The sequence below is a fragment of the Helianthus annuus genome, chromosome 3 (genome assembly GCF_002127325.2).
Source record: "Helianthus annuus cultivar XRQ/B chromosome 3, HanXRQr2.0-SUNRISE, whole genome shotgun sequence".
Taxonomy (NCBI): Eukaryota; Viridiplantae; Streptophyta; class Magnoliopsida; order Asterales; family Asteraceae; genus Helianthus; species Helianthus annuus.
The window spans coordinates 83,071,662-83,086,377 of NC_035435.2; the positions used below are offsets into that span (position 1 = coordinate 83,071,662).

General features: G+C 36.4%; 1 protein-coding gene across 1 annotated transcript; it reads right to left on the reverse strand.

The window, feature by feature from the left end:
• Nucleotides 1-13,735: 13,735 nt before the first annotated feature.
• LOC110898798 lies at nucleotides 13,736-14,716 on the reverse strand. Its single transcript, XM_022145637.1, has one exon. The coding sequence runs from the start codon at nucleotides 14,714-14,716 to the stop codon at nucleotides 13,736-13,738; it is 981 nt and encodes a 326-aa protein (XP_022001329.1).

Consider the following 14,716-nt stretch of genomic DNA (forward strand, 5'->3'; position numbering starts at 1 on the left):
AAGACAATTAGAGATTCCAACGATTTTTAAAAGATAAACACTAGTATCCAACTTGCACCTTTTTAGGTGGGACCCTTTTTGATTTCAGAATAGGTCCAATTAAAAGCCTTTTCTTCAATTGAGTGCTTTCCGATGTTGTTCTTTTAATGATATATATATTGAAAGATCTGAATGTTTCATAAAGAGTTGAATTTTTTATATATATCATCAGAAGATATTTGATTCATTTATAGGAGTCTGAATCAAATTTTTTTTATTTTTTTTTAAGATGAGAGGGAATGAGTGGAGTTTGATAAACTTTCTTACCTTGATCTTGTGAACTCCGCATTTTTGTTCTGATGTATCAGGAAGTCTCTTTCATATATAGCTTGTTCGAGTCCTCAGAAAAAAATTGAAAGAAACATATCTAAAAATAATTCATTTTTTTTGCATCAGATTTCTGATGTTTTAATGAAATTTCTGATAAACTTTATCAGATTCTGATGATTTATCATATCCTATCAGATTTCATTTGATTCTTACTAGACTTTCCTTGTTATCATCAGACTAGATTTCTTAGTTCCCCCTGGACCTATTGACATATTTAACTAACATTTAATTAAGAAAACCTGAATATATTACAGAACAAAAGTGGGTTAGAACATACAAAAAAAACTTAACAAGCCAAAACAAACATAGATAGACCTAACTACTCATCATCTTCATCCAACACGTTATACATGCACTTCACGTATAACCAGAGAGACTGGTTATTCTCCCTCTATAAAAAGTTGATGGAACCAGGGAAGCAACTCTTAAGCTTTCTTGAAGTGCTAGTTCAGCTCTTGTATAACAACTTCTCACACCACCAAAGTCAAGTTGACTTGTGATTACTTTGGTTACGAAACGAGGGTAGATCAGAAAAGTATTACGGTCATGGACGTTTCCTTCTAAGTCTCTCATGAGAAACTTAGCATAATTGTAAGGTTTTTCCTGTACAATAGCATGCGCCACTTCCATCATCCAGTAAGACAGCTCATTAAAGTGTCCTGTCTTTTTCGAAAAGCAGACACTCAGCTGTGTTACCAAATATTGAAAAGGTGGTATGAACCCAGATTTGCAAATTTGCCTTGACACATTGCTTGAATTGTAGCCCATTTCAGTCAAGGTCCTTTGCACTTCTGCCTTTTCCAATATAGTGATCCTTCGACAGTCACCCAATTTAAGGACATCTTTGAGTGTTTCCTCTTTTAGGGTGATCTCTACCCCCATAACCTCACTTCTTATCCACATAGAAGTGCCACTCATAACAACTTGAGCATTCCACTAGAACTCCTGAAGAAGTTCTGGATAAATGGTGACATGTGTAGACATGGCAAAGCCCAAGGGACTTCTCATGATCATATTGTACACAAACCTGCAGTCCTCCCATGCAGGTCCTTCTAAGTTGGATCTTAGTCTGAGATTATGATGTTCGGAAGTATGAGAGGAAATTGGTTGGATTCCATTGATCTTGGGTGGTTCATTTTGAAAATAAGAAGTTTTTCTGATGGTAGGCTTTTGAAGAGAAGATTTTGTTGTGAAGAATGTCTTTTTCAGATTGTTAATATTTATAGGTGAAAGTGATGGTTTCATATTAACAAAAAAACTTCTTCTCTTCATTTAAGACGATATCTATTGCAGTGAATATGACAGTCTATTAATATTTTGTGTGAGTAAGCATTCAAATAGGAGGGCGGCTACTTTCATAGCTCCTAATGATATTGGTGCTTACGTGTTTCTGTTAAACTCCTTATAAACCGAATGACGTTGCATGGAAGATATGGACTTTTGATGATTACTGATTATTATGCACAATTAAACAAAGGTTCCTGATGTAAATCAGAATTTCTGGTAAATCATCACATTTTATTGATGATTTATTAAATTTTCTGATTTTTCATCAGATAGATGAATTTCTGCATCATAATTTTGTTTAATTGTCCTTTCAGTCTCAGTAACTTGATGATTATCAACTTGGTTTTCATTTTGTTTTGCTTTTATTTCTGAAACATTTTCATCTCTTATGTTGACCATGCCAAGTTTGCTGATCAAAAAATTATGTCTCTTTTCATCAAGAGGTTTTGTGAATATATCAGCAATTTGGTTTTCAGTTGGAACAAAATACATTTCAATGTTACCTTTCTCCACATGATCTTTTATGAAGTGATATCTGACATCTATGTGTTTGGTTCTTGAGTGATGAACTGGATTTTCTGTTATTGCAATTGCACTCTTTGAATCACACAAAATTGGTATTTTTATCAGATTTACTCCATAGTCCTTCAGTTGAGTTTGCATCCACAGCACTTGTGAACAACAGCTTGCTGCTGCTACATATTCTGACTCTGCTGTTGATGTGGCAACACAGTTTTGCTTCTTGCTTGCCCAACATACCAATTTTTCCCCCAAGATTTGACAAGCACCAGATGTGCTTTTTCTGTCAATCTTACACCCTACATAATCTGCATCTGTGTATGCAATTAATTCAAGGTTTGTATCCTTTGGATACCAGAGACCAAGTTCTGATGTGCCTTTTAGATATTTGAAAACCCTTTTTGCAGCCTTTAAATGAGATTCCTTAGGGTCACATTGATATCTGGCCAGAAAACATGTAGCAAACATGATGTCTGGTCTACTTGCAGTTAAGTATAACAATGACCCTATCATCCCTCTATAGGTTTTAATATCTACACTTATTCCATCTTTATCAGAATCCAATTTGTTCCCTGTTGCCATGGGAGTTTTTGAAACAGAGCAGTTTTCAAGTGAATATTTTTGTAGAATTGTTTTGACATATTTTGATTGACTCAGAAATATTCCATCAATTCTGTGTTTGACTTATAAACCTAAGAAAAAGGTTAATTCACCCATCATGCTCATTTCAAAATGGCTGGTCATAATAATTTTTGAAACTTTTTGCAAAATTTTTCATTTGTTGATCCAAATATAATGTCATCAACATATATCTGAACCAACAAGGTATGGTTTTTGTGTGTTTTGAGAAACAGTGTGGTGTCAATAGTACCTTTGGTAAATCCAGAATTGAGTAAGAAGTTTGATAATGTTTCATACCAGGCTCTTGGAGCTTGCTTCAATCCATACAAGGCTTTGTTTAATCTATAAACATGATTTTGAAATTTTGGATCAACAAAGCCTTCAGGTTGTTGCACATAAACTTCTTCTCCAATTTTACCATTTAGGAAAGCTGATTTTACATCCATTTGATAAACTTTGAAATCCTTGGATGCAGCATAAGCAAGAAAAATTCTCACAGCTTCTAATCTAGCTACTGGTGCAAAGGTTTCATCATAATCAATACCTTCTTGTTGACAGTAATCTTTGACTACTAACCTTGCTTTGTTCCTTGTGATTATGCCATTTTCATCAGATTTATTCCTGTATACCCATTTTGAGCCTATGACAGATTTGTCTTTGGGCTTGGGTACCAGATCCCACACCTTGCACTTTTCGAATTGATCCAGCTCTTCTTGCATAGCTTGTATCCAATTTGGATCACTCAGAGCTTCTTTGGCAGATTTGGGTTCTATTGTGCTTAAGAACCCAACATATGCACATTCATGTGCAGTTGCAGATCTTGTTCTCACACCATCAGCTGGATTGCCAATGATATCAGAATGAACATGCCCTTTGATCCATCTCAACCTATTTTGAACAACTGTTGGTTCTGATGGATTTGAAGTTTCCCCCTGTTCAGTTACCTCTGTTTCATGTAAAGCACCAGAATTTTGATTTTCTGTTGTGCTATTTACTTGTTTTTCAGGGTTAGTACATGATATTTCTGATGATTTAAATGTACAAGCATTATCATGTTCTAAAAGATCTTCTGATATTATTTCAAAGAGATGCTCATAATTTTCTTGTTTGTCAGAAAAGTTTATTTCTTTCATGTATTCATCAGAAACTTCAGTTTCTGATGAGTCATCAAATGAGACATATAAACTTTCTCTGATTGTCCTTGTATTAAGAATGAAAATTCTATAAGCTTTTGAGGACAATGAATATCCAAGAAAAATACCTTTTTCTGCTTTTCTGTCAAATTTTTCAAGGCTTTCAAAATCATTGAAAACAAAACATCTACAACCAAATGTGTGTAAGAATTTTACACTTGGAATTCTATTATTTATTATGTTGTAGGGTGTTTTGTTTAGCCTTTTGTTGATGAGAGTTCTGTTTTGAGTAAAACATGCATTTGCAATTGCTTCTGCCCAAAAGTGAGAGGGCATTTTGGCATATGCAAGCATTGTTCTGGCGGCTTCTACTAAGGTTCTATTTTTTCTTTCAACAACCCCATTTTGTTGAGGGGTTCTGGGAGCAGAAAAGTCATGAGAGATTCCTTTGTTCACAAGAAAGCTTTCAATTTTAGAATTTTTGAATTCTGTCCCATTGTCTGATCTGATCCTTCTTACTCTTAGTTTTAACAGATTTTCAATTTTCTTTATAAAATTAATGATCAGATCAGGTGTTTCAGTTTTCTTTCTCAAAAATTCAACCCATGTATATCTGGAAAAATCATCAACTATTACTAGTATATATTTCTTTCCAGAAAAACTTTCTGTACCTATGGGTCCACACAAATCCATGTGTAAAACTTCCAAACTTTGTGTAATTGAAGATTCAGAAATTGACTTGTGCGAGCTTCTTTTTGACTTTCCCATCTCACAAGCATCACAAATTTTATCCTTTTTAGAGGATATGAAAGGTAACCCTTTTACCAGAACTTTACTTGCTAATTTGTTTAGGTTTTTGAAATTCAAGTGAGCCAATCTTTTATGCCACAACCAACTACTTCCTTTGTTAATCTTTGAAAATAAACATAGTTTAGGATGTTCATTTTCTTCTTTGAAGTCAAAGTAATAAATTGATTGTCTTATCCTTTTCCCACTCAAATATACTTTATTATCATCCATACCTATTAGCAAGCATTTTTCTGGTAAAAATGTTACCTGAAAACCTTTGTCACAGAATTGACCACAGCTCAGCAAATTATACTTTAAGCCTTCAACATAAGCTACTCTTTCAATGGTCAAACATCCATACCTGATACTTCCGTATCCCATTATCCTTCCTTTCACTCCGTTTCCAAAGTTCACCATTTTACCCAGCCTTGAGACAAAGTTGTTGAGTAAGCTCCTATCTCCAGTCATGTGCTTGGAGCTTCCTGAGTCACAGTACCAGATCTGCTGCACATGATGGTCCTGAAATGAAATGATTAGAGGGATTTAGGTACCCAGGCATGCTTGGGTACACTTTCTAATGATATTCTGGTTCTATTAATTTTTCTAGATGACCTTTCATCAGAATTTCTATTGGATGCTGAGCCATTAACAAAATTTTTGTTTTTCTTTTGGAGATGGTGTTGAACAAGCTTCAGTATTTCAACACACATACAGGAATCATCAGAAATTTCTGATTTTCCTTCTTGTGATGGAATGTAGGGATAGTTTTGAAAAGATGAGTGAACTGCTTTTGGAGTTTTTACAAACTCTTGACTGCATTCACTTCTTTTTGGTTCAAAATTTGGCTTATCAAAGGAGTATTCAGAACACGTTGATTTGTAAGTTTCAGAATCAGATTCTGATAAGTATTTATCAGAAGTCTGTTGAGTAGCTTTTACAAAGACAGTGGGTTTGTTATTGTTTGTTCTTACATAACTCAACCCTTCTCCTTTGTTCTTTGGAGTGGACTCTATGAAACTTATGAATTCTTTTGCTTCTTGAAAACCTCTTACATTAATTTCTTTATCATTGATTTTCTTGTAAAGATCTCTTCTTTTGTACCATAGAACTCAATTTTAGCTCTTTGATCTAAACTTTGTTCTATCAGTAATTGGTTTTTAAGAATGATTTTATTCAAAGTCCTCTACAACTCATCAGATTTTTTACCATCTGATTGATGTTTAACTTGCAAGTTTAAAATATCTGACATGAGCTCATTTAGCTTGTGTTCAAGATCAAGATTGTCTAAACTTACCTGTTGTCCTGAAGTCTCTGGTATGTCATCAGAAAGTGCCATGAGACAGAAGTTGGCCATTTCTTCTTCTTCTTCATCAAAAGAGTCATCAGATAGCCATGTATCTGTTCCAGCAATTAAGCTGACTTGCTGTTGTTGCTTCTTAGCTTCCTCAAGCTTCCTTTCATAGTAAGCAACATCTTTCAGCTTCTTGGTCTTACACTCAGATGCATAATGACCTTTTTGGTTGCACTTGTAACACACCACTTCAGCCTTTCCCTTATCTTTAGATCTAACATCTTCTTTAGATCTATCATCCATCCTCCTTCTATCACTCCTCTGGTACCTCTGGCTTCCTCCCCTCAACCTTTGCTCAAATGTTTTGGTGAGCAGTGCTATTGTATCAGCAAAGGCTGAAAAATCTGATGATGAATCAGAAGTTTCAAAGGCCTGGCTGTTTGATGGTTGTGGATCATTGGAAGTTGTTTGTCTTTGTGAGTTAGAGATAAGAGCTAAAGATCCCCCTCTTTGAATGGTTTCTTCAAATATTTCTTCCTCTCTGGGGATCAAGATGCTATATAAGTCGTGAAGACTCATGTTTCCTAGTTCTAAGGTTGAGGACAAAGTCATTGTGAGACTTCTCCATTCTCTAGGCAAAGCATCAAGAAATTTGATGTTTCTTTCATCATTTGATTTAGTTATTCCAAATTTCTTTAGCTCGTTTAAAAGTTTTGTGAACCTTTGATATGTATCATTTAACTTTTCATTAGGTAAACTTTTAAACCTTTCATAGGATGAGACGTTGTTTGTTCTCTTGTTTCTTTTCATCCTTTCTCCTCCTTCACAAAGATTTTCCAACTGATCCCATATTTCCTTGGCTGATGCACAAGCATCAACTTGTGAAAATATGTCATTAGGGATGGCCATTATTAAGAGTGATTTTGCTCTTTCATCCTTAACCACTAGATCCTTGTCTTCCGGGCTCTAGTTTATTTCACTTTTTGGAGCACGAGAGGCAGGGATTCCTGGTGTTTGGTCAGTTGCTGGAATTGATGGTATTTCAGTCATTGGTATATGTTGACCCCTTTCAATGGATTGAAACAGAGCTCGGTCATGACCATTAAGGAAATTGACCATCCTGATTTTCCATTGGGGGTATTCCTCTCTGACCAGAGTCGGAGGTTTGGACATAGAACCAATGTTAAAAGCATTATTCCAGGTTTGAAAGCTGGCCATATTTAGAAAAAAGAAGAAGAGCGATTGATCGTTTGAAAATAATTTATTCAATTTGCTCTGATACCAATTGTTGGACCCAGTATAGCCTTAACAACTTCTTTTTACGTAATATATGGCAAGTGATTTCAGTATATGTGAAAAAGATGTGCGGAAATGGAAATCAGACTTTCAAGAAACAAGACCTACAGAATTATCAAGTTTATATCACTTTGAAACAAATTAGTTTAACAAGGTGATTGTAAGATTATTATTATCTAATACAAATGAATCTTGATTTCTGTGGGTGAGAAGAGCAGTTGGAGTTTGAGTGTTTGTATGTGAATGCTAAGCTTCAAACTCAAGTATCTTCTGCCTCTCGAGCCTTCTATCTATAGACGGCTGTGGCATGAATAAACAATTGTTTATTCATGCAATAAGTCCTGCATAAAGTAGCAATTTGACATATTCATTGAATTTGTCGTTCAAGTTGCATTTGTAATCATGAAAACCAATAATGTCATGCTTCGGTCATGGGTGGCAGGATAGAGTTGTGATTTTAGACAAGTGGGTCTGTTATCAGAATTTCTAATAAGCCACTTCATCAGAAATTCTGGTGAACAAATCATCAGAAAGTTTGATGACCAGAATTTGTCAGAAACTGATGATATTTCATCAGAAATATCATCAGATCCATCAGAAACGACCTTCTCTAATAATCCAAATCAACTCTTTATCAACTTGAGATTCTTTGTAGTAGATATTCTGCTTTTCGGTTGTCCCAACTATTTTTCTTCATCTTGCTGTGTTCTTCAGGACTGTTATCTTCTTCAGAGATCCAGTTGATTGAGATTTTCTTTAATACTTACAAATAAAGTTTCCTAACAATATCCACCACTTTGTGTTGTGGTACTAGCATTTGGACTTGCAAAACCATCAGCACTAAAAGCTGTAATAGTCTTTGGACTCTGGCTAGGGGTAGCCTCAAACTTGTTCCCACGGTAGTACAGACTGACATCCTGTTTCGCATTTGGATTTGTCATGATAGCTGTCTTTTCAATATCCAGCTCTTGTTCTTCAATCTTTTGAATGAATTGTGCCAGATTCATACTCTCAGACTTCCTCATGAGTTTCACAACCATCAAATAAGTTCCCCATTTATGTTGTGGTAAAGCTTCAGCTAATTTATCAACCCACTCATCATCCTCTTTCTGAATGTCTAATCTTCCCATTTCCAGAACCAGATGACAGTATCTATCTATGGTCTGCTTTGTTGTTTCATGATCAAAAGCAGTAAACATGTCAAACGATTTCTTCAATAATGCCTTTTTGTTTTTGATCATATCAGCACTCCCTGCGGAATTTCTGAATCAAAGCCTCCCAAATTGATCTAGCTGTACCATTATGTTGAAGTAAGACAAAAATATCTTCTTTAACTGCTTGCTGAAGAATGCTTATCATCATCTTTTCACTTGTAAATTTCAATTTGTCAGCTTCCGTAAAATCATTAAAACCCTTTTCCAAACCGCGTTCATTTTTGGTCTCTCATAATCTTTTAGCAATGAACACCATGCATCGAATCTGTAAGCTTGAACCTAGTTCTCAAATCGGTTTTTCTAACTCTGAAAATCCTCAATGTACATCAGCTTCGGCGGTTTCTGATGAGTACCCGTCTCATTCTCACTATACACTGTTTCAGCAGCAGTCACCGGGGCAATTTAGTAGCGAATGCATTATAAAACTCTTCAGGCATGATTTAGTAGCACGTTTTTCAATAACAAACAATTTTGAGCGAAATAACAAGTTGTAGTTTCGAGCGAAATCCCAATTAATAGTTTGCAGCGAAATCAGTATATTGGAGCGAAAACACAACTATAGTTTTGAGCGGAATCACAGATGTGATTTGGAGCGGAATCTGATATATGGTTGTCTGGAGCGGAATTAACAACAAGTTTTGGAGCGGAATCTGAAGTCTAGTTATCTGGAGCGGAATCAGCAACAAGTTTTGGAGCAGAATCAAACAATTTCAGACGGAATCAAGTAATCTGGAGCGGAATCAGATATGAACTATTCGAACGGAATCACTTCGGGATCCATTTTGATCCATTTTTAGTCCGAATTTCAGTCTCAAACTTTCAAGGGTTTGTCTATGTTCAATTTTAAACAGTCTGTGAAAATTTGAATCAGTTTTGACCGTGAAATCTCGTTCTGTTGAAGAAAGAAGGGGTAGAAGAAAGAAATAGAAGCTGTTTTGTTAAGAACTCCTCGTCCTGAGCTCTGATACCACTTGTAGGATCGCGTGCTGACCCAAACGAGTCAATCTGAAGAGCTCTAATCCGTTTCAGATGCGGAAAATAAGAAACGGACTTGAAAACAGCTTGATATACTTAAATCTGCCTTATATTGATGATTTCACACTGATTACAGTCAAACGACACTTCGGCAGCAGTTCGGTACCGGAAACAAGAGTTCGTTGCTGATTTCGCTCAGAAACACCTATATATAGGGTCCTGATTCCGCTCAGAAGGACACAAGACATTAGGAGCGGAATTAGCATCTTATGATTCCGCTCGAAAGTAATCTCCTGACATTTGGAGCGGAATCAGCGGCTTGGAGCGAAATCATAACATTTACACACTAACTCAACCTATTTTCTTGTAAAACGTGCCCTGATCTAACATTCTAAGTCTAAGACTCGATACAAGACGAAGTCGACAGATGTATGCACCAACAGTAATCTTTAAAAAATTTTACGTAAAATGTTTAAAATATAAGCCGTAAAGTGTAAATGTAAATTTGCCTACACCGATGAAGGTTTCACGTAAAAAGTAAAATGTAAACCGTAAAATGTTTTCCGGAAAAAGTTTTTACGTAAAAAGAAAAATGTGCGTAAACTGTAAAAAGTAAAAAGTTTTCCGAAAAAAGTTTTACGTAGAAAAACAAACTTTGTAATTTGCGTAACATTACAAAGTTTTACGTAAAAAGCTAAAACGTAAACCTTAATAAGTTTTCCGTAAAAAGTTGGGTGAAACGTAAATTTTGCGTAAACCGTAAAAAGTTTTCATAAAGGTAAAACGCCAACCGTAAAAAGTAAACGTAAAATTGCCCAAACAGTAAAAAGTTTTTACTAAAAGTAAACGTAAAAAATGTAAAAACCTAAACAATTAGCGTAAAAACTTTTGCCTAAAACGTAAAACAAAGTAAACCGTAAAAAATGTTTTCCATGAAAAGTTCAACGTAAAAAATTACGTAAACCGTAAAACGGTTTTACGTAAAAAGAGAAAATGTAAAACGTAAAAAGGCCTACAGCGGCAAAAGTTTTACGGGCAAAAGAAAACCGCAAAAAAAAGTTTTCTGTAAAAAATTTACGTAAAAAGTAAATCGTAAATTTCCGTAGACCGTAAAAAGTTTTGACGTAATAGTAAAATGTAAACCATAAAATGTTTTCCGTAAAATGTTTTACGTAAATTTTTTTACGTAAAAAGTAAAAAGTTTTGCGTAAAACGTAAAAAACTAGTTTTGCGTAAAACGTAAAAACTTTTGCGTAAAACGTAAAAAGTAGTTTTGCTTAAAACGTAAAACGTAGTTTTGCGTAAAACGTAAAAAGTTTTTTCGTAAAAAGTAAAACGTAACCCATAAAAAGTTAACGTAAATTTTGCCTAAACCGTAAAAAGTTTTTACGTTTTACGCAAAACTAGTAAAAGTTTTACGTAAAAAGTAAAACGTAAACCGTAAAACGAAAACGTAAACCGTAAGACGTAAATTTGCCTAAACCGTAAAAAGTTTTACTAAAAAACGTATAAAGTTTTTATGTAAAACCATAAATGGTAAAACAAAAAAAAAAGTTACGTATATTGTAAAACATAAAACATTAACGGGATTGCGATTTACGTTGAAAAGGGTTTATGTTTTACGTTAAAAAGTTTAACGTTTATCATTTTTTAAAATTTAAATTTTTACGTTGAAAAAAAGTTTACGTAAAAGTTTTTACGTTTTACGTACAACTTTTAACGTTTTTTACATTTTACCAGAAATGTTTAGCGTTTAACAATTTACGTAAACTTTACATTTTTACGTAAAAAAGTTTAACGTTTCTACATTTATAAGTTGAAAACGTTTTACGTAAAATTGCCCAAACCGTAAAAAGTTTTTAGTAAAAGTAAACGTAAAAATGTAAAAACTTAAACAATTTATCGTAAAAACTTTTGCCTAAAACATAAAACAAAGTAAACCGTAAATTTTTTTTTTCGTGCAAAGTTTAGCGTAAAATTGCGTAAACCGTAAAAACGGTTTTACGTAAAAAGTTTTACGTAAAACGTTAAAAGGCCTACACTGGCAAAAGTTCTATATTTTTAAGTTGAAAACGTTTTACTTTTTACGGTCTACGTAAACTATTACTACGTTTTACTTTTTTCCGGTTTACGCTTTACAGTTTACGCAACATTTTCATTCATAAAACAAAACATTACAACACAGACAACGCGTTCCATTTTTATTCATTGAACGAAACATAACAAAGACCTACGTTGCAATTTTATGCAAAAAATGAGGCATTACAAAACAGACACCGGGTACAACGAACATTTAAAAAACACAACACTGAAATGGAACACACGACGCACAAACATCCTAGCGACCAAACCCCACATGCACTACACATCCTAGCGAATCAAGCAAACGCTTGAAAACCATTTCACCAATGGCTAATCCAAATCAGAGTCGTAGTCCGACCCCCACCAAAAGCATGCCGCATCCGAACCAGCCGCTGGACCCTTGCAACCATGATAGGGGCCAGTAACTTCCACTGTTGCCGCCTTTGGTACCCAAACCTGAGTCATTGGCTGCTTGCCCTTTGACCTCTCACTTCCACCTTCAGACGGTGGCGTCCTGAAAGCAGCTCCTTAGGAAGGACGAAAAACACCTCTAACATGAGGGGGCGAAGCAAAACGGGCTGGCGGGGAACCAAAGTGCCCCCGAACCTGCGTAACGGTGCCCGGGGAGCTGAAGTGGGCAGAAGGTGAACCGAACCGGGCGGCTGGTGAACCCAGACGTGTTTGGGGGGGGGGGGCGGCAGGGGGTCGGGGGAGACCCGGTGGCTTGTCTGGGATACCAAACCAAACCTGGGTCCGAATTCATATCCAGTCGGCGACGATCCCATACTTGCACCCCTGAGCCACCGCCGTCACGCTGGATAGGGAGCCAACAAGTGTCTGGGTTAGACACCAACCCCATCTGCCCAGGGCTCCACACTTGCACTGTTTTGGCTTTCGCAGCTTGATTGGGAGGGCTTGGCGACGAGCCTGGACGGAAGGTAAAAAAACTATTTTTTTAAATAAAAAAAATTAAATAAACGACGCGCTAAAACAATGTAACACATTTTTTAGTGGTTTATTAGTTCACCTCCGGGGGGGACAGGTTTGCGTGGACGCCACACTTTCCGGCCATCTGCCATCTTGTTTCCTTTGGGTTTTGAAGTCTGTTAGTGGATTTGAAAATTCTTTTTTGCTTTTCTTGGCATGAAAACAAATGCATGACCCTTGACCCTTGACCATTGTGCAGATATCATTTCAATTCAAAAATGTCACACTTGTGATTGTGTGGTTCCAAGCCCATGTCTATTTTTTAGAAAAAGACAAAGTTAGAAAAGATGTTTTGTCCAATTCCAAAACACCTCTTCTTACACAGACACACCTACCACTTCATTTTTGTTTTTAAAAGTGTGTTATTCTTGTTTTTTTTCCGCATGTTTTAAGTTTTAACGGATTCATGCCCAAAGTCCTCATACAAATGGGGAATTCGCAACAAAATTCGAAACAGAATTTTAGACATTTTAACAAAATTCGAAACATGCATTGGGGGTTTACGTAAATTTACATTTTACAGTTTACCTAAAAGATTCACGTTTTTTCGATCTATAGCTTATGAAATTTTACGTTTCCCATAAACAGTCAACATTTTAAAACTTAAAAGTTTAAGTTTTACATTAAAAATTTTTCGTTTTACGTTAAAAGGTTTTACATTTCACCCCTTTTATGTCTTACGAAAAAATGTTTCACGGTTTAAGTAAATTTACGTTTTACAGTCAAAAAAAGCTTTTACGTTTTACGTTTTACGTAATTTTTCGTTTTACAGTTTAAGGTTTATGTTTCACATAGAAAAAGTCTACATTCTACGTTTTGTTGGTTGCTGCTAATTTTTACGTATTCCTCACATATGAACATAACATTACGTAAATTTGATTGGAGGAGGGGGGTGGGATGATAAACCGAGAACAGACAAACAACATAACATTTCAAAAACATAAACTAAGTACTATTAACCATACCACAAAAGGGGGGGGGGTTACTTTATACATTAATTGTTGTACCAAAGTTAGAGATATAATATACCAAAAAAACTATTACCTTGCCCAAACACAGCCATAGTTGTCACCAAAAAACACGTTAACCCAACCGTGTACCACCAGTTCATAAGATGAACCCCTATCCAAAAAACGCCACCCCCATCACACCGCCCCATTTAGACCAAGTTTCTAAGGTTCTGCAGTCTTCCGTTTCTTTGGGCAGTTGCGCGAGTCATGCCCGGTTACAAACCGGTTGCATGTTATGCATAATCGCTGGGGCTTTTGGTGATTCTGGACTGCCCTCTCCCCCGGCTCAATCATGCGTTTGTTGGTCCCGCATCCCTTATTGCGTACGCCTTGAGGATTTGAGCAAGAAATGGGGGTGCTACTCTCATCTTCCACCACCACGCCAAGCATATCAGCCATAACTTGTGTTTCTGTCGCCTCAACGATTCTTTTACCACGTCGAGCGTCAGTCAATTCTTTCGTCCAGCCTTTGATTTTTTCAATGAAATCCTCCATTGCTGCCCGGTCGCCCACCACAGCCTGCAGCGCTTCAGAAAAACAGTCTACTAGGTTGTTCCTAGTTAACGAAACCGGAGACAAATCTACCCCACACCTGAATTCTACACGAAAAACCAACTTCGGCAACACGTGACGTCCCCAGCGACTAACCACATAATTAATCGGAATTTCGTCCACTTTTGTTTGCCGGAAGACGCAGAATATATGCCTGCAAAGGTATCCAATACGGCACCACAGGTTACAGGAGCATGTTGTAGTGTCTTCCACTGGGTCGACTTTAACCTGCACCATGTCGGCAAACACGCCCACGTTAAAAAAAAGAGTACTGAAAAGAAAAAAACAGGAAGGGACCATTACTGTGAATTCATTGACGACATCGGAACGCTTGTCCAAATGCGTAACAGTATATATCTTTCTCCCGTCGACTTCTTCGACACCGGTAGTGTAGCAGTGTAAAAGGCCCTTCAGGATCTCTTTGCGAACCTCGACGAAGATGGCCGGGGAATACAAAAATGCACAGTGCTTCTCTATCGCCAAACCCGACTTGAACTCGTGCACGCGATCATCCGCCTTGAAGTCCCCAACCCTCTGCCTGTATCGTTGGGACTCCAATGTGGAGTCGTAACACAAAAGAAAACTAGACAT